Genomic DNA, 21568 nt, shown 5'->3' on the forward strand with positions numbered 1-21568 from the left:
AACAAAATGAAGGAACGGTTCCCTGGCACTGAAATGATTGTGTGCTTGTTTCCTTTCTCTGTAGAGCATATGCAGTGACCTGTTTCCTTTCAAACCTTTTTTTTTTTAGGTTTTTTCTCCATTTCTTAAAAAACAACTCACCTAAAATCTCTGGATTCAATGAATTATTACTACTATTATTATTAGTGTGTGGTAGCTGGCTAGCAAGAGACATGTTTTATAATCTTATTACCCACACCAAGTCTATGAACCACAGTTCGACCGACAGCCAGAGGCTCAGCTCTGCAAAGAATATGCTGTGTATTAACCACTGAAGAAAATCTAAAAGCTTTTGGTTTTGTTTTATTAAACTGTTTAGAATACACACCACAGTAAATCTGAACCATAAGGTTTCCTTTTTATAGTGCTTAGCAATCCTATTTTACAGTAACAATAAAAAAACAACCAGTCGTAAAAATTCTTGACCTTAGTGCTGCATTAAAAAGGGGGCTTAGGAGATGATTACCCAGAGAGAAGGGGCACTTGCTCTGTATTAACTCCTGCTGCTCTGCAGAGCCCTTTCACATTTTTGGGTGCTACAGCTAGAACAGGAGATAGAAATAATCCAGGGGAAGCCCTGGACTATTTGGATCATTTCTAATTCCGTGCAGTGCACCTCTCTGAAGGCGGGAGCCAGGTGCCCAGCTGGGGATCATCCTGGGTCACCTCCAGGGGGAACTGCAGGGTCTCAGCTCCAGGTCATGCACGTATCTTAGAAGGAGATGCCTAGACCTCTGCCATCTTCTCCTGCCTTCCTCACCACCCCCAGTGAGGCCGAAATAGGTAAGGGCTGGAATGGTCCTATGAGCCACGCCAGTCAGCATCACTGCTGGCTATGTGCCACAACAACAAGGCATGTTTTGGGTGAGGAAATGCTGTGGAAGAGAAGGGCACAACACAAATTCTGCGTACTCTGCCTTCCAAGCAGACACCACAGCAGCATCTCAAGCAACCCCAGACATGTCCTCCCACTCTCTCCTCTCCTTTTGCAAGCTTGGCGGCAGGAGGATTTACCTGACTGTGGCTGTGTACAGCGCCTGGCTCCCCAGCACTGCTAGCTTAGGATTTGTCTCTTTACCTCCAGGACTACAGCACGGCATTCTGCTGCAGAGCAAAAGGGAGACTGCCCTCCCGCTGACAGACCTCAGCAGTCACACACTCTTTGCAGAACACACTTGAGTTTCTGACTTATTCCAGCGCACCCCCTCCAGCCACACACTGCTCATGCTCTGCCCCAGCTGCCAGATGAAGGGTGTTCTAGTTGAAAACCACTGGTTCACCAAGTCCCTCACTGACTTTCGTGGAAAGCACAGATCACCTGAGAAGCACATCTGGCCTATTCAACATTTACATGTCCCTCTAAGTTGTACAACACAGTGTGCACTCAATAACTGTTTAAAGGATGTATTGCAAGCAGCAATGGGATGCTAAGAACCCATGAACAAACAAATATGGCCTAATAAAAAGACCATGCATGGTAGGAATTCTCTCCCTGCCTACTAGCAGAGCCTCTATGGGGAACCAAGGTGCAGCCACGGCTTGTCTGCACACAGGCAAGCTGGAAGCAGGATTTGTCCACCACTGAGCACAACAGCCAGTGCAGCTCTACAGCAGTGTCCAGCAGTGACAGAGTACATATCAAAAGCCAGAGGAGCATAAAGAGGATGCTCCTGCATCAGTTCAGATCATCGCAGGGAGTCCTGCAAAAAAAACCAACTTTGTCAACAGTGATGTCCTGCTGCTCCTCCCATGTTCCTGGCAGCATCTGCATAGCCTTTAAATGTACTCCTTGTGGAGGAAGAGCTGAGGAGTGGTGGTAGCCACACCTAAGGAAGAGGTAAGGCAGGCACACCTGGTGGCTCACTTGTCTTTCCAGCCTTGGAGACTAGCAAATGAGCTGCCCTTCCCAGATGACTTACCTCAGACAGAGCATCATATGGGTAATTCTTTTATTCATAGGAGCAGCCAGCTGTAACCTCTTGGAGAGCAAGCCAGTGTTATACTTAGCATCATCACCTTAACACTCTGCAGCTGATCCTGACTGGGGGTGAGGGGGTTATTCCCAAGAAGGAAAGTAGGAGGAGGCTGCAGATGCTAATCCTGGGTGACAAGCACTGCAAAGCATTCAGAGCAACAAAAGAGATCTAACTATCATCACTACAGTTTAGCTGAACTCAGCCAAGACATCTAGCCCAGGCTTTCTGTGTGTCCATTTCACCCAAGACTCGCCACCAGCTATCTTAGAACAAAACCCAAAATTACTGAAACACCAGAGAGACTCTGTTAAGAGTTTTAACATATCCTCCTCCTTGGGTCTTAAAAAAAAAAAAAGGCAATTTTAGGGGGCATAAAATTTGTTTTTGCATTTAGTTATTTGCAAACACAATTCACAAGTCAATTTTTAGTGTGAGGCAAGAGGATAACAGCAGGACACTGGAGCAGAAACTTGGATGTCAAGGACTTCTGGTCCACTACCTGCTGGCTGTGTGACCTTGGGCAAGCCACCAAACAACTCTGTGCCTCAGTTTCCCAAGCTGTAAAGCAGGGTGGCCACTGCTCTCCCATCTGGTAATGCTACCGCCTGAGAGCTGACCCCTCACAACTGCTGCTGCACTTGCACTGCTCAAGGTGGTTTTGTTTCGTTCCTAAAACCAAGTAAGCATATTTTATGGCACAAGGAAAAAGAGACTATGACACTCTGTCTTGACTTCCTTTGATTCCAGCATAGAAAATACAAGAGACATCTATATCTGTCCCTCCTTGATAGACAAACTTAATTAACCTTTGCTATTCTGTTCCAACCTATTCTTTGAGACAAAGGCAGTGACCCGTAAACAATATGTTACCATCAGAATCTCAACTGCTGTGACATCAAGAGATATAGCCCTATCAGCAGTATCGGAAAATAAACCGCTTAGATTAGCTCCTCCAAGAAATATGGATTACATTCATGTCACACATGAGCTGTCAGAAACATTAGGATACTTTTAGCATAAATCTGTAGTGTGAAGGGTATGTTATGAATACAGTATATAATACACTGCTTACGCATAAAACTGGGATTGTGTCGGGTGACTTGCACAATGTGTATAGATTTAAACACATGCGCCCGCACATACATTTACACATTTTACACCAGAAGAGTCAGTCCACACACTACTGTAAGAAGGCCAGGCTTATGGGAGGAAAAAAGCTGTTCCAGAAACAGGTTGTGCAAGTTGAAAGGAGCAACATTCTTTACTCAGAAGTTCAAATTGCTAGTTGCCCTACCACAGCCACGTGCAATAGCAGCCTTATTTGAATCTCTGCTACTTCTTACAAAATTCTTAAAAAACATTTCTCTAACTGAGCAGTGTGAACTAATTTCACTTCCAAATGGCAAACATAATTACCATCACAGAAAACGAGTTAGAATTTCTCAGTCTGACTCTCACCAATATGAATTTCATGTCTTTGCTCTAACCAGGTTTAAGGAAAGAACAGAAAAAAAAACAGGTTCTGGAATTGAAAATGTTGATTTGACAAGCTGCATTAAAACGAAATGAAACGAAACAAAATGAAAAGAAATGAAAAGAAACAAACAAAAAACAACAACTCAGCATGAAACAGAAACTATATGAAATTCTGACATTTGCCCAAAACCTCTTGGCCAACCTTCACTTTTGCCCAGAGCAAGACTCCTGAAGTTACCAGAGTAACACAAGAAGCTCCATCAATGGCCCCCACGTGTGGGGGGCACATTCTGCATCTTGCAGCCCTCTAATGGTCCGGCTACAGGAACCAGAAAAGTTTTAATGCTTTTTGGGGAGGATGCCAATGGAGAAGGAGTCACGGTTATCCTTATGCTGTGGGTCACATGCCAGCAGTTTCATTGCCACCCTAGAGAACTCAAACCCGATTAGATCTGGACTTTAACATTCAGGTTTTATTTTCGTTGCAGTAAAAGAAAAAAAAAAAAAAAGACTGCAGCCACCTCAGCATTTTCCAGTTCCTGTCCCTAAACAGGTCACCAGAGCAATGCCAGCAGCACCAGCTTCATTAATGTGCTCTGACTTGCAGTCCTAATGCTGGTGAACTCATTTAACTGTTAATTGGATTGAATGCACATAAATTCCTGTCATAACAAACAATTATTAGAGCTTCAAGGGAGGGTCCAATTGCTCCCAGAGAAGCAGAGTGAAAGGAGACATAGAGTAACCACCACATCTGCTACGTTTCCTCTCAGACCTAAGCCTGCATTTTCTTAAGATGCAACGCTGAGCCTCGGAGCTGGCAGAAGCAGCAGAATCTAAGTGTCTCAGCCAAGACTATTGTCTTCATTATGCTTATCAAATCATGATGGATAGAGCTTCTGGGGAAATTATATATAAATGAATAAAACCTACAGAGAAGTACCTCGGAAACATGTACCTTGGCAAATTCACTCAAGTACATGAGTCTCTCTGCAAAGAACAAAGACTAATGAAATCTGACATTAATCTACATTAAAGATTCAGTGATTCAGTTTATTTGCCAGGGCTCAATGATGAATTAATCCTCATCCCATCCCACACACAGTCACACGTTTCCTCCCCAGCTTTTCTCCCTTGCTCCCTAAATCCTCAAACAGCAGACAGCCAGGCTGCTGAAGGCCCTGTCTGCACCCAGAAGTTACATTGCTGTAAGTATGAAGTTCTCCTTGTCTGGCTGCAGTTGTTCCAGGACAAGCAAGCCTCCAAGGCAGCGGTCTTGTAGGTACTGCCTGGGCCAAGAAACCTTCCTGTGAGCACATGGCTGGCTTGCACCAGCACAGAAACCCTCCTGTGGGCTCACACTTACTATTACTATAGGCATTGCACAGTTTTTGTTTTAGCAAAGGAGGAGAAAATCAAAAACCTTAACCAGAGCAGTTATAGCACCACCAACTACAAAAGCAGACTCGCTGTTGCTGGAAGACCAGTTAAGAAAACATGTCTACGTAAAAAATAAACCCAATCAGTACTGGCAGTCCAGCAAAAATACCAGTGTACACAAAGCTACGTGTTTTCTCTAGAGAGAAACTGCCCATGTAAGTTTGCAAGCAAACCCCTTCAAGGTCTAAGCAAGGCTCCTCTTTGTGGATTGTGTTTCAAGACTCTCTGAAACCCTTTACTGTACTTGATAGTGAAACTCATTCATCTTTCTCCATTAAGCATCACGTTTCTAAGATCTTCCTTTGCTGGTAGCCTTCTGTGTGCAGAATCAACGTTTAACCATATGCAGCAGCTGAGAGCTCATTCTCCTTACAACAAAACCTCTTCAGGGCCATGAAGGGTTTTACAGTCTCAGCATCACTGCACCCACGGCCATCAAGTATTATCTAGTCTAGCTCTCACTGTAAAACTTTTTATGATTATTTGTGCAATGTTATGCTGCCATAACACCATGCGAATCCCATGATTCGTAACTCTTCCAGCAATAACAACCTTCCTTGCAGATCAGTCTCTAAGAAAAATCTTGTAAGTTACATTACACTGACCTTGAACCACGCTCCACACTACTGAGCAGGAGCCATGGTTTCTGGGTTTAGGCCACTCAGAAGCTGGGCAGATGTTGCTGCTGCAGGCAGGAAGTACTGCCTCTATGCCCCCTGCACAGACTTCTCACCAGAACAACACTGAGATCTCAAAAAGTTTGCCCAGAGTAAGTTCAAACCTCAGGTGAAATTAACCAGTAAAATCACATGGACGTGAATGGAACCGCATGATACATCCCACAAGTGAGAATAAACACCCAGTACTTTGAGCCTGCTGGTAAAAGGAAAACAATTTTTTTTTTTCCCCCTAATCACATCTTTGGTATCCCACCAATTTGAGCAGTGCTTAACTACAAGTTATTTACAGATTCTGCAAGACAAGAATAAAATGAATGGAAAATACATAATTGCATTTATTTCTTTAAGGGGTGTCCTCAAGAACAAGTACAGTTGCATGTATAAAACACATGGGATACTCAGATTATAAGCCAATGGTAAACGTCAAAAGTTAGGTAGATGTCAAGAAACAGACAGTCTCACAGTGAACCAAAGGACCCTATAGGTCAGGACTTCTTACACATACAGTTTAGCTTCGAATTAGAGTATATGATAACAGAACTGAAAGGACACCACCTTCACTTCTAGGTTCATCATATTACAACATATTTTCATTGGTACCTTCCTCAAACACTGTGCACTATCTATACATATAACACATATAATTTACTTTCCTTTTTTTTTTTTTCCAAGAAAATAAAATCACAGAAGTTTCTATTTGTTGGAGGAATTGTGAAACACAGGACTAACCCTGCAAGAACTTTCACAACACAAATGCTGCAAACCTTCATTTGTATTATGACAATGTCCTCAGTCATCAGTTCCACAGTAGGCTCTTCCTACTGTAATATCCTGCAAAAGCATCTGAAGAAGTAACTTTCAATCTGAAATACTCTGTTATTATGTGCCAAGTTACCCCAAAGAACCAAAATTAAACTTAAAAAAGCACTGGCACCTTGCTTCATTACCACACACAAAATCCTATTCACACTTTGCCTTGACTAAATTTCACCCTGGTCTGGTGACCAAATTCAGCAACTACAGAGAATGCTACCAGCTAATCTAACTGAAAAGGTGGTGAAGCCAATCAGTGCACTGAAAGAAGAAAGCTCTTGTGGTCCAACACAGTGGGAGGAAGGGAGGGAGCTCTTTTCCCCCTACAGTTGTACCCATTTTGAGAAGGGGACATGAAGCAACACTAAATGGACAGGGACATAACATCAAATGCAGTCTGCTGCAAAGCCATGATCTTAAAATTCTTTAGGGCTTTGGGGCGATTGACTGAAGGATCTGATACACAGGTAGCTTTCCTCCATCCTTCCAGTAGTAGGGATCAATATTGAAGGGAACAGGCAGACCAATTGATTAGGGACAGAGGATCTGATCAGAGCTGGCAACTGTTTAAGGATATTTTCCTTGAAGCGCAAGAGCTCTATATTCCCATCTGTAACAAATCAAGCGGGGAAGGTATGGTTGAATAAGGATCTGCTGGTCAAACTTAGGCTAAAGAAGAAAATGCACGAACAGTGGAAACAGGGCCATGTGTCCTGGAAAGAATACAGAAATGAGGGTTGGGGCTGCAGAGTCCCTCCCACTCTAAGTGAGGAGCAAGTTCGGGACCTCCTGATGCAACTTAACTTCAAGTCCACAGAGCCCGATACCGTGCATCCCAGGGTCCTGAGGGAACTGGCTGATGCAGTCGCCAAGCCCCTCTCCATCATATTTGAAAAATCACGGCAGTCAGGTGAAGTGCTGATGACTAGAAAAAGGGAAACATCACTCCCATTTTTAAAAAGGGTAGAAAGGAAGACCCGGGGAATTACAGATCGATGAGCCTCACCTCTGTGCCTGGGAAGATCATGGAACAGATCCTCCTGGAGGCAATGTCAAGGCACGTGCAGGACAAGGAGGTGATCCAGAACAGCCAGCATGGCTTCACCGAAGGTACATTGTGCCCGGTGGCACAATCCGGTGGCCTTCTGTGATGTAATGACTGCATCAGTCGACAAGGCAAGACTGACTGATGTCATCTACTTGGACTTCTGTAAGGCCTTTGACACAGTCCCACACAACATCCTGATCTCTACTGGAAAGATACGGATTTGAAGGCAGACCACCTGGGGAATAAGGAATTGGCTTGATGGCTGCACCTAGAGTGTAGTGGTCAATGGCTCTATGTCCAGGTGGAGACCGGTGACAAGTGTAGTGGGACCGGTGTTTTTCAGTATCTTCATCAATTTCACAGACAATGGGATTGAGTGCACCCTCAGCAAGTTTGCAGATGACACCAAGCTGAGTGGTACAGTGGATACCAAAGAAGGAGGAAATGCCATTCAAAGGGACCTGGACAGGCTGGAGAAGTGGGCCCATGTGAACCTAATGAGGTTCAACAAGTCCAAGTGCAAGGTGCTGCACCTGGGTCAGGGCAATGCCAGACCAGAGTACAAACTGGGAGAAGAACTCATTGACAGCAGCCCTGAAGAGGACTTGGGGGTTCTGGTGGACAAAAGGCTCGACATGAGCCAGCAGTGCGCACTTGCAGCCCAGAAGGCCAACTGCATCCTGGGCTGCATCCACAGGGGAGTGGCCAGCAGGTCAAGGGAGGGGATTGTGCCCCTCTGCTCTGCCCTTGTGAGGCCCCACCTAGAGTGCTGCGTCCAGGGCTGGGGCCCTTGGCACAAGAAACATGTTAGAATGAAACCTGTTAGAACGCATCCAGAGAAGGGCTACAAAGATGATCAGAGGGCTGGAGCACCTCTCCTATGAAGAAAGGCTGAGGGAGCTGGGGGTATTCAGCCTGGAGAAGAGAAGGCTCCAGGGAGAACCTCACTGCGACCTTTCAATACTCAGAGGTCTTATAAAAAAGATGGAGAAGGACTCTTTGCTTGGGGAGATAATGATAGGACAAAGGGGAATGGTCTTAAACTAAAAGAGGATAGATTTAGGCTAGATATAAGGAGGAAATTCTTCACTCAGAGGGTGGTGAGGCACTGGAACTGGCTGCCCAGAGAAGCTGTGGATGCCCCGCCCTTGGAGGTGTTCAAGGCCAGGCTGGATGGGGCCTTGGCCAACCTGATGTAGTGGGTGTTGCCCCAGGAGACCCCTCCTTTTCAGAAGGACCTTTTCATGAAAAAAGGTGTCTAATGCTGCAAAAGCCTCACTTACGGTGATGTGGACTGGCAGAGTAATTGCAATTGCCATGGTCTCAGCTCCAGCTTCTCAGTATCAGAAGCTGAAATGCTCCTTGAAAGTTGCTCCCTGTGCCAGAATCTCCAGAGCAACTCTGTCAGCAAAGGGAAACACCAACTATTCCCTTCAGAAAGGAGGCTTTGGTGGACACTTCATCTTTCTTTGTTGAGTGATTTCACAGCAGAGCCTTTGGAGATGGCATCTTGCCCTCCTCTGATGCCCTACAGGAGAGATCTGTCCTCGTGTGCCCTCAGACAAGAAACACAGACATATACAGCCTCAAAGGATACAACTTCCGAGTTTAAGTTCAGACAGAAAAGGCACAATTGCAGCCCAAGGCCAAACACAGCACTCAGGGTCACTGGAAAGAACAATCCCCTGCTCTGATAGGTCTCCTCTTTCCTCCAGTCTTCTACTGGTAGCGAGTTGGAGGGCATGATTATCCTAGTCCTAGAGTAAGATGCCTCACTTGGACTTATACCTTAACTGACACAATACCAAGAACGGGAATAAAAAGCTCTGCTGCTAACCTGTCAGACACAGCCTATGACTTTAACTACCCAAGCTGAAATCCCAAGCGCAGAAGAGGACACTACCAGAATACACCCTTAGCAACACCCTACACCACATTCAAATGACTGCCACCAACCCCTGCAGAATAACATGATCTCTTGGGCCTAATGGAATGTGTCGATTCACTGCTTTGGATTTGAAAGCTGAAATATATTAAAAAAACAGGTTCCTGAAGAGCAAAGCCTCTCAGAAATGATGCTTGAAGCTCCCAGGATGTTATCCTGGTTAATTCTGGAAAACAGCTCATAATCTATTATGATGTAAATCAGAACATGAAGTCAAGTGGGTGCCCTTCACCTGTGTTGGTGGTGGCCTACCTATACCTACACCATTGTTTTCATTGTGCTACATCAAAACCACCCATTTTGGCAGTTTGCTAAAAAGGGTCCTAATACCATCCTGTACTCTGGTTCTGGTTTTGCACAGGCCTAAGAAACAGCTCATCATCCACCTCACTCCGCCACTTAACGCCTCTGTAACATCATACCTGCCACTGTTTTCCTGACTGGCTTGGCATGTATGTTGCTGGGAGGCTTCGAAGGCTGTTTTTCATGGCCGGCCCTACAATTGCACCCCCTGTCTCACTTGAGGAAGGCTCACCAGCCACTGCCATTTGGTACTGGGAGTAGTTGTACAGGTTATTATAGTAAGGATACAGGGATGGCTGGTAAAAACTGGTGTAGTAGGTGGAGTCCACAACCAAATCAGACGTGCTCTCCAAGTGCCCTCTGCTGGGGATGGAAGGGATGTCCTGAATGAGCATCCGTCCCTCTGGAAAAGAAAAAGACAAGCAATTATGAAACAGGAAGCTCCATAAAGAGCATTACCTTTCACCTTCTGGTAGGCTACTGCTTCTCCTGAAGGCCAGACAGATGGTAATAAATAGTATGAGGTGGGAGCTGAAAAACTGCTGCATGTTTGGTGGAAGATCAGGAGGTCTGATGTTCACTCAAAGCTTGAGAATACCTATACGTTCGACAGACTGCAAAAGAAGAGACAAAACCCACCAAAGGTTAAGACAGTGTGCCGAGTCCTTAAGCAACATAAGCTGGTCTGATGATGATTTATATTAGCTAAGGACGCAATCTGCTATTATTTTTAAATTATAACTGTGTGCTATACCTCTTAATCCCTTGGAAATAGAAAGGCTCTAACTACAGAATGACAATGCTTTCTTCACTGCCCTTTCTGCTTGGCATCCTATGGGCAAGGGGATGCTTTCTAAGCATGCCTCTGGAACAGGCAAACAGCCACAATGCCAAGAGAAACTTCAGTAGGGAACACAGTGCAATCAGCCAAGGTGCCCCAGCAGCCCACATGCTCACTCTGAGCAGGGAGGCCCTCAGTTCCTGCCCATACCCAAATTTAGCTATTGTTTACCTACAGAATCACAGAGCAGAACAAGCTCTTACACCCCTGGCAAAAGAGGAGGAGGAGGGGATTATTCATGACTTGTCGCCTGCACTCTTGAGAGCCTGTGGACTGAAAGCTACCCAGTTGCATACCCACAGCCTTCCTCAGCAGAGGTCTACCTCAACCACCACTCCCTAAGGCAGGGGAGTTTCTCAGAGGACATCTGAAGTCCTGTTTTCCTTACTCCAGTATCAACTGGTGCCCTGGGATACTTCCAAAGATGAAAAAGAAAGGTGCTCCTTGGTATTGTTTTGCAGCCAAGCTCTGACACGCTCCATCAGTTACCTAGCCAAGCCAGACACAGCAAACAGCTGCTACAACCTTCTTCACCATGTCTAACCACATCCTGAATATACATTTACAGAATCACACAGAATCATCTAGGTTGGAAGAGACCTCCAAGATCACCGAGTCCAACCTCTGACCTAACACTAACAAGTCCTCCACTAAACCATATTGCTAAGTTCAACATGTAGATCTCTTTTGAAGACCTCCAGGGATGATGACTGAACCACTTCCTTGGGCAGCCCGTTCCAATCCCTAACAACCCTTTCAGTAAAGAAGTTCTTCCTAACATCCAACCTAAACCTCCCCTGGCACAACTTTAGTCCATTCCCCCTCGTCCTGTCACCAGGCACGTGGGAGAATAGACCAACCCCTACCTCGCTACAGCCTCCTTTAAGGTACCTGTAGAGTGCGATAAGGTCTCCCCTGAGCCTCCTCTTCTCCAGGCTGAACAATCCCAGCTCCCTCTGCTGCTCCTCATAAGACTTGTTCTCCAGACCCCTCATCAGCTTCGTTGCCCTTCTCTGGACTCACTCGAGCACGTCCATGTCCTTCTTGTAGCGAGGGGCCCAAAAGTGAACACAGTACTCGAGGTGCGGCCTCACCAGAGCCGAGTACAGGGGGACAATCACTTCCCTAGCCCTGCTGGCCACACTGTTTACATATTAAACAAGGGAATGACTGTAAAGCCCACTACTCATGTAGCTCGGGTCCTACCTCACATCCCTGTAATCCTGCACTGCACTACTCTTTATGGTTTCTGCACCATAATGATCCCTTCTGCAAGCTGCTGCTTTGTGGCTTAAAGCATGCTGATGAGTTCTCAAGGCCTATCAGTATGGAGATGAAGCAGCACAGACAACAGGTACCTGTAGAATAACATCCCTAACAGAGATGTCAGGCAGGTGCTGCCTGCTTCATTTTGTTCCTTTCTCCGTATCTCCATACCTTAGCTACTTATCTGTTAGAAGAGTATGGTGGCATTTTTACCAGCCTCTCACAGCCAGGGAAATACTTTCCACAGTACAACGTATTAAGCTGCACACTAGATCCAACAATCAGTTTTATCAATTATTGCCACTTACAATGCAGTTTTGTTTCAGTTCTTCAGCTGCAATCATGAATAGTATCATCCCATGTCACTAAATTATACAGTGCCCCTGTCCCTATTCTGCTGCTGCTGACATTTTGCTGACATCAATGAGCTACACGTTTATTAGCAAACAGAGCCTCCTGCATCTGTTTTTTCTGCCACTCAGCTCTAAGTGAGCAAGAACCCAGCCAGCTGACTATTTTAGAGTATCTCTTGTATTTACAAACAGAATAGAGGAGTGTGCAGACTGGCAACATCTGCCAAAAAGTAGGAGAAAGCAAACGTAAGTCGCAACTCACATTTTCTTCCTGAACTTAGGAGTGAATTTAGCCTTGACGTCATGCTTTGTGACACATCTCTGCCTTTTTTTTTTTTCTGTAGCAACTGTAGCATTTTCCTGTGCTTCACCTGGGAGGAGGCAGTCATTTCATACAAGACACAGCATTTATGCCATCCAGATAAGAGGCCAGACAGGTCAAAGCACCCCAGAGGTTACTCTACAGTCCCCCAGTCTTGAACCAGGTTGCCAAAATTCGCAGTTCTTCAATGACTCTGGCATGCACAGGGCCGAGAGTCATGCTGCAATCCAGCCCTGCGCTCTTATACGTTCAGCCTGGCTGAGTCTTGTCACCATCTACTACTAGTGCATACATTTTACATAAACTACATGTGTAGAACTCATGCAACTGCAAAATACATGGAGGGGAAAGAGCTTTACTGCTAATGGATAGTAACTCCCCTGCAAGCCTTGACTTTTTCTGAGCAATACAGGCTCAGAAAGAAAAGCCAGTCAGACCAGCCAGTCTCTGCATGGGGTACCGTCAGAAAAGTGCTACCTGCCAACAGGAGCAGAATTAATAGCCAAAGAGCACTCCCAAATTGTCCTTGGAGTAAAGCAAGGCACTCAGAGACCTGCCCCTAGAAGATTTCATCTTAAATGTAATCCAGCAGTTTTTTGCTGTATTCGTGCTGCTTATACCCAGCCAAAGTCTGCAAGCTAGCTGATGGGCAAGCACACTATTTCTGGGCTACACCATCCTTAAACACAACTACAGTTGCATAATAGGGCAGATCAACTTAAAACAATGGCTGCAACTACAGTTCTGTGGCACGGGGTTCCTTCGGTGGGTCTTTGGTGTGTACGGTAATTTCTGGCAGTATGGTGAACCTTGCCACAGGCCTCACCTCCGACTGCTCACAGAGCAAGGTATCCTACTAAAGGGAGGCTGTTAGTCTTTGGCTATATTTTCTGCCTGCAAGGAGAGGATACCAAGGTCAAGAAGGCAGCTTTCAGTTGTGTTTTTTTTTTTTCCAAATGTAATTCAACACAGCTGAATAGCTCTGCTGGCAAGGAGAGGGTCCTCCCCTGCTTCAGAGCCTGCCGCATTACAACACCTGCACATGAGGGGCAGCCCCGAGGTTCACTGCTCTAAGGGGAGCAATTTTGGACAGGAATTAAGCTCTCAACAAGGCAACTGCTGCTGTGCCGCCAGACGCCCACTCTTGCCCCTCCACCTGCCCTTTTAAAACAACAGGGCTCTGCAGGGCCTGCGCAGGTCTTGACTGCCTTTACCAGCTTCATGAAACAGATGGGAAAAGCTCTGGGGTGACAACAGCGTGTATAACCTTGCCCCAAACTTCTGAGGCACAAATTTCTAAAGGAGCAGAAATTGAAGAGTAAAACAAATGCGGGATTGTTAAAATCCTCACTTAGTTTTTGTGACATTGAGTCTACAATGCAGGGCCATCCAAGGCCTTCCTTCTGTGAGCAGTGCTCTGGCAATGAGACAACAGTATCGCTTCACGCAGCTGTGCCTTTCCAAGCTCTTTTCTACTAATTCCTGTGGAGAACTGATGCTACTTTTTTTGCACTATGTACACAGTGTGAAATACGACCCACTCTTTCATAGGAGATCGATATGATGCATGATAAATATTGTTATTGATCTTGTAGTGTTGTAGGCGACTCTCCAGCTCTATGGCATATTAATAGTAGTTAACCAGTAATTCATTTCAGGACGGCTGGGATTTTCTTTTAAGGAAGGTGAGTTCTCGGGGTCAGTTACACATAAGGGTCTTATATATTCAATAACCTCTGAGAGGCTCCTGCCTTCACTTAGCAGAGCAAGGTGAAAAACAGTGGTCCAGTCCTCAGCTAATGTAAGCCAGTCTCAGACCATTTACTTCAAAAAAGCTATGGCAATTTACACAAATTGCAGATATGCATGGCAAAATGAGCACAGAAGCCTATATATAGATCATTCTTTTCCTTTTTACTTTTTGGGAAGAGAGAGAAGAGATGACAGGGAGTTTACAGGAATTTCTATCATCTCTATCGCAAAGATGCAAATGTGTTTTTAAACATACAAACCACGAAATGCAAACACTGAAGTTGTCTGTTCCATTCACTCATCCTGAACATAAGCATGGAGTATTTTCTACTCCTGCCAGTACTGTTAAGGGCTAGTTATACATCTTGTTATACACTGACGTAAGTAATTTAAACATGTTTGGGCAAGTCACTGATGCTAAGGTCAAATGTAAAGCAAGTCCATACTACTTAACTTTCATCACCTCTAAAACAGGGTGGGCAGCATCACGTTGCCTATTGGGAATGGTTACTGGACCACACTCCAGAATCCAGGGGATAAAATTAATCAGCTTGGGGCAGACTTGTGTCAGGAATCGTTTTAAAAATCAGGATAGCACATACAGTCCAATTTCAATGTCTGAGAGCATGCTGTAGCCCGGTTCAACTCACTGATGTGGCCATAATGGTTGATTGGTCTACATCTGATTGTATAATTCAGGAAAGGGCTTCTGTATACACGGTATGGCAATCAAGAGATTTTCACTGCCTGCATTTATTGACAAGAGTTCTTTTATACATGCATGGTCATTGTTCTTTTCACACATGTATGATGTTCATATGTATGTACGTTCATACATGTATGGTGATAGTTCTTATTTATCCACCTGCAAAGACTCTACACTTACACAGACATGCTGCTGAAAGTGAAAAATAAATTTGACTACTCAAGTAACACATTTACTCAAGAAGGAAGGCACAGAGTGTTTCCAGTGAGCAGAGTTGCAGCTTTTGGTACTTTACATTTGCTGTAGTTTTCAATTCAAAATAATTGTTCTCACTGTGGCAGTGTTTGCATCTATCTGCAAGCCAGCCTCTGCTACAGGAGACAGCGATGGTGTTAAAACATTAAAAATTAACTTTTCAGCCAGAAAACACTTGCCTTCAGACCTCAAAAGAGTCTTGTATTTGCATCTGATAATTTTCCCTTCTGTAGTGCATAAAAGCATCCTTACAATCCTATTAACTAGCTTGGCAATATTAAGTGTTGCAATGCCTTAGTTCAATTCATAGCTGGCTTTGAGGTTGGACAGTAGCCTTGAATGAGGCCAGTGTGAAATCACTCCCCAACATAATAATCAGAAGCACTGGAACAATATGTTTCTCCCACCAGACAATCATGACAGAGCTATTTCAGATGTCAAAGAAAGCTGGCATCGTTACATACTTTCTCCAGAGACACTCTGCCTCCCCAGGAACAAAACCCACATACTCGTTCTGCCTTTCAGAGGAGTATTTCTCTTCTCTTTCCATTAGAAGTTGCGGATTATCTCTGGTTCCAGTGTTGAACTTTTAGCTTGCTATAAAGTTAATGTGCTAGACAATGTTCATTCCAGGCAAGGCTGTGGGGCTGTGTATTTTCTGCCGCCCCCAAAAAAGGCCATTATCTGTAATTACCCATTACCATGCATAATTATTTCTTCTATTCTGGTCTATGGCCCCCAGGACTTTATGCTGTTACAGCTCACTGCATTATCTTATCAAATTTGTTAAGGAAGCTTTTTTGACCTTTTGAGTACTTGTCACAGCACATACAAAAGCCAGCAGTAAATTGTCTAAGCATGTAATGTATGATTTATTGTATGCACCTTGTATAATGATACCATACAAAATATTACACACTAACACCTTCCCTATTCCCCACTCCCTGCTGTAGCTACAAGGAGAAGAGGGGGAGGAAGTGGAACCTCTTTAGGAAGAAAGAGAAGGAACAGAATAGGAAGAGGCTAGAGTCTCCCTGGGTAAATTTGAGGAGCACAACAGCAACCAATGGCTAAACCTGAATATCAGGCTCCAGGGAAGGTATCAGCTGTGCTGCTCTTCAATGCCACCTTTTTTTCTCATTCCTCTCCCCAAAGCCCGATGCTACTGCTGAGGCTTCTGCTGAGCCCCATTCCTTCACACATAAGCCCACTTACCACCAGTGCAACAAGTGGACGGGGATTTAAACAACCCCTATTCCTAATTCACCATTTCTGTCAATGCAGTATGAGGCCCTGAGCATTAGAGCCAAATCTGGTCCAAGACCAGATCTAAAGGCATTGTTCTTTGTGGATACTGGTGTGCGTTCATTAAGGACCAGGACTTTTATCTCCACTGCTTTCAGAGCTCCCAGCTAGGGACAAGATGCAGCCTTGCATCGCAGTATGCCTCTGATGACAGTCCCTGTGAATCAAGGCACTATGTCACTCTTCTTTGTAAGGACAATGTCCAGCCCTCACAGAAACTTAGCTTTCACGAAAACAGGCAAGCTGATGCCCCCTGTCCCTCATCCCCTATCTCTGGCAATTGATTCTGTAAGATTCTCAACCTACCTCCCTGTCTGAAAGGGATATTCAAGAAATTATCAGTTAGTGAATTTTAGCAGAAATAATCTGGAGGCTTTTGAATTGTGTGATGAAAGAAACCTCCTAAATACAAGATAATCTGAAATACTTTTCTGGCATCACAATAAATAAAAGTAAACCGTAACGGTCACGTTTGTACTTTGGCCTAAAACTGCACAGTATAAATTATTTTAGCACATGGTGTGCAGAATTGCGCCCTTCCTATCAAGGCTTCTCCCTAAAAGTATAGTGAAAAAGCAGGCACCGGGGACTCCAACGTACCTGAACTCAGACCCTAAGAGACAGCTAGTTGAGCCTCTGTTCTGAGGATGAAAGTCTTCTTTGTGTTTCTCTGCAGTTTCCAGACCTTTGCTCGACCACTCCGAGCCAGTGCTCAAGCACCAGGAGGATGGAAACTGTAAGAGTGGCACAAGGAAGACATGCAGTGTTCAAGGTGGATAGAAGGACGAGAAGAGAGGGACCACGCTGTGGCAGGGATGCTTGCGCTGGTACTGCTGCCCTGGGGCCCAGTTCCTGAGTTGTACGGGGCTGCTCCACCCTTGCTCACCTTTGCAAAACCACCTCTGGAGTTATTGCATGTGTTGCAGTCAAAGTTTTCAGTAAAAGTCCGGCTTTTTCCTCCCTCCCTCAACTGCCAACAACACTATGACCCCATCTTGACCTCGAAAGCCAAACCAGCCCTTCTTTTTCCTTCTTGCTGGATGTAACCTACCCAAACAGACCTGGATGCCCAGCTGTGCTCTGAGCAGCATCTACCACAGGGAGAGGTCAAAAAGTCTGTTATCGTCCATATCAGACGTGCGGGCTAAAAGCAGCTGTGTCTCCAGGCTCAAGAGAATAAATCACAGCCAGAAGAGCTTCTTGCCACACCAGTCTCTAGGTACCTCTCTTGACCATACCCGGGAAACACAGCCACCCATCAGAGATAATGCTGTTCTTCTTGACACTGAAATGCACATTAATAAATAAATAAATTTAATTAAAAAATTGTGACGCAACAACTCTGAGCCCTTCCCATACTCCTGTCCCTCCCCTTGGAGATCCATGCAGAGGGACAGACCTTCCCAGTCCCTCCTCTCCCTCCTTATCATGGCACTTTTCCCCTGCCAGCCCCTGCCTCCCACCACCCCCGGACAAAACAAGCGGTGGCTGCCCGCCTCGGTGCAGGCCTGGTACCCGGCCGCGGGTTTGGTACGCCTTATCAGAGGCATGGGCATAATGGGAGCACTGTCTGCAGGCCCGGGCTTTATCCATGAAGACGTCAGCGGCTGAACGCTCCTGTTTCTCAAGGTTTGCTCAACTGCCAACACAATGCTCATCTACACCCTGGAGGAATGGATATCACTTTTTTCCCCCTCCTAAGAGTAATTCTGGGAATCATGACTCGAGCAAATGCTGCCTGAGGCTCGGCTTTTCCAGTTCCACCTCTCCAGGGCTACACCAGTCCTAAATGGGATGGTGCCTCTCACCATGAATGGCATTAGCCAGGAAGAAGCACTATAGGATAAAAATTACAGCACATTTCAAGAAAATCTGGGAGCTTCTAGAACTAAGGTTACTTGTTATCTTCTTGCTCGCGCCCTGACATGCCATCTTTTCACAACATGCTGCAGCCACATAGTGCTTTTGTTGAGAAAGTCAAAACCCATTTAGTGAAAAGACAGAGAAAACTAAGTTGAGCTGATGTAGTCTAATCAAAGGCATAAACAGTTCAGAACAATCACAGTAGGGATTAATTAAACCTTAAACGAGAGGGTCACTAAAGGGCAAAGTAAGCAGCTGTCTCTCACTCTAGGGCATGTTTTCTGGTCTTTTAATCATGCCTGTGACTCCCCCCAAGCCCTGCCAAGCTCAAGCACAGGTGTGCAAGTTCAGATCATTGCTATATATCCATCAATAGTTATAAAAAGAAACCATACAAACAAGATACCTCACTTGCCTCCTCTCCTAGACTCCAATTGTAATTAGCTCCCGAGCCTGGCATAGGCTGCCTATTTAATGACCAGCAAGGAGTCCCACTAGTCCCACAGCCACCTCACCAGCTTCAGGCACAGAAGAAACCAACCCTCCTTCCCGTCACACGTCTGTCCTTGGACATCATTTCCCAGCAGGAACCACTGATATTCCACTCTCCTGCACTGGTGCTCTGTCTTCTGTGCTGCTTTACCAGCTATCCCCGCTCCCCCTCCCCCCCCGCCCCTCGCCCTTTATTTTCTGTCAATTCAGTTTCTTAATCAAGATATCAGGGGATAATACAAAACCAAATGCTTTACAGAATTTGACTGCATTGGTATTTCACTTTGTCAAGCAATTCTGTAATGACAAAAGGTTACTAACTTGATGCAATCTTTTGCACACAAAGTTTTGTTAACTCATGTTCAGTAAGCATCCTTTAATGTCTGAATTTCTTCCTCTCCCACAAATTTCAGTCCACTGTGGTCCATTCCACTATTTTGCAAAAACTGATGTCAGTCTGATGGATTTGTAGCCATTTATCCTACCACATTCTTCTTAAAACTGGTATGACATCAGCTTACTTCAAGGCCTTAGGAACTTCCCCTGTGCTAAAAGTCCATTGGAAATCTGTATTAATAGACCAAAGACATCCTCATTAAGTTTTCTTCTTTTTAAGAAAAAATTGCATGCAGGTTACCCAATCCTGCTGACTTCACTTACTGCTGGGAATGAAAGCAGAATGTCACTCTCTCTCCAAAGCAAAGATCACCATAAATTATTAAACATGTCTTCCTCTCTTCCACACGTAGAATTACTGTCCCATAATGGCTCAGACCACCTTTAATTCAGTGTGTGTTCCTAACACAACTTTTAAACCTCCCAATTTTAAGATTCTTAGTGTGTTTTAGAATTCACATACAAAACATTTTTTTCACAGGAAAATGTGATTTCAGAGGGGAAAAGGGGGGGTGAGGGAGTGGGAAGGAGGGAATCCCAGCTATAAGATTGCAGCTTGGCATAGCAAATTTCCTGGTTATACACAAAAACCCCATCTAGCTTCAGCTAAGAGGAGCTGAAATACCACCGATTTCAGCAGAACTGGGGAAGGTACATTTTGTTCACGTTTAGTGTACACTTAATAAAAATGATCTGCTGCAAGCATTTAGCACGCAACTTAAAAATCCTCCTAATATGACTGAAGAAATAAAACCTACAGAAAATAATTTTTATTTCCACACTTAATGCAGGCTTCAGGCCCTCAGTAAGACATCTGTAGCAGCAAATTATGCTTCCAAAATCTTCTGCCACTGACTAGAGCAGAGCAGCTATCTTTTTAGGAGAGCTGGGGGACAATGCTTGCTCTTTCCTTATTTGCATTTTTGGTCTTTTTAAGACAGCTATGGTGGCTGTACTCAAATCTTTGTTTGCAAAAAAAGAAAGGTTTTAATAAAGAATGAACATTCAAAATCTTTTAATCTTGTTTTGAATCTGTGAAGATGCAAGAACCCTTTTTAATGCTACTGAAACATCTACAAACAGCATATGTTTGTTCTTGTTAAACTGAGACAGCAGGACAATTTATAAATCTATAAATATTAGCATGAATGACAGCTAACGAGTCAGGACCAATGAAATTAGTGTTTCAGAAAATCATCAGCATGAAAAACAAGCACCATTTTCAATATTCAGAATAACCACTGGTAATATGAGTTCTATGTGTGCATATATGTGTGCTATTGCTCCTCTTGAGATACAAACATTTAACTCACTGCATATCAGACATGCAAGACATTACTTTAGTCCATAACAGGAGCAAAACTTAAACATGCTTTAGAAAACAGAAGAAGGGAATTAAAAGAGAAAGAAAATTAGGGAAGAAATCAGAATTCTAGACAGTCATTAAAAAAACAGCCCAGACACCTGCAGGTACAAAGAAGCAAATTGAGAGGAGGAGAAAGAAACTCAGTGTGGATTAAATGTAAAGGGATTTAAGTCATTAACAGGAGATCAAAGAGAATGCTAGAAGGGAGGAAAGGCTTTACAAGCATCTGAGATAGGAGACCTTGGAGGAAATATGACTGGGATAAAATCATTATGGCTTACACTAAAAATAATAAAGGGAGTAGGATGATGGTTGGAGTTAGGTAAAGTCCGTGCTTGATTATAAGCCATATGATGACAGAAACCCAAAAGGTTTCTAAAAAAGACCAACCAGAAAAAGAAGAGGTTGTTTTTGGTTTTTTTTTTTTTCACTCTGTATTCTGAGGTGTGGTAGAAAATCTAACCTCCAGGAGTGGCAAAGAATCATGACAGACACCCGTCAGGCCTAGCACAGTGAGCAAAAATCACATATGCACACATCACTCTTGCAGATGATCACTCCATGGATGCAATACCATTTATGCTCACAAAACCTGCTTCCATGCAAATGCAAATTGACCACTAAAGACTTTTGTTCTTGCACAGCCGACAAACCAAAACACACAGCAACTGAACTACAATGGCTTATATCAGTGGAGGTTATGAAACATTACTACCAGTGCAGTACAGTATAGCACGGTACATCAGCCATAAGTATAGGCATTCCCGTCAGCAAATGGTGGCCTAAGCTGTAAGCAATACAAGTGGTATGAAGAGGAACTAGAGAAAGGATATTAAAAAAATAAATAAATCAAAATAATTAGGCATACAATGTCATTGCAAAGGAAAAGAAGCTCTGTGCCTAAATAACTTTTTACAAGCTCTTCAAGAAA

General features: G+C 44.3%; 1 protein-coding gene across 11 annotated transcripts in view; it reads right to left on the reverse strand.

The window, feature by feature from the left end:
• The window catches only part of DMRT1 (doublesex and mab-3 related transcription factor 1), a 61319-nt gene that overhangs the window by 29306 nt on the left and 10445 nt on the right, over nt 1-21568 (reverse strand). For all 11 annotated transcript variants that reach the window (XR_014576460.1, XR_014576461.1, XR_014576462.1 and 8 more), the window contains exon 3: nt 9840-10123. Coding sequence is in view for 7 of the 11 variants with exons in the window: in XM_083816386.1 (XP_083672512.1) it covers nt 9840-10123 (284 nt within the window). In the remaining 4 variants the exon portion in view is untranslated. The remainder of the gene's footprint in view (nt 1-9839; nt 10124-21568) is intronic.

This window comes from Anser anser, assembly GCF_964211835.1.
Source record: "Anser anser genome assembly, chromosome: Z".
Classification (NCBI taxonomy): Eukaryota; Metazoa; Chordata; class Aves; order Anseriformes; family Anatidae; genus Anser; species Anser anser.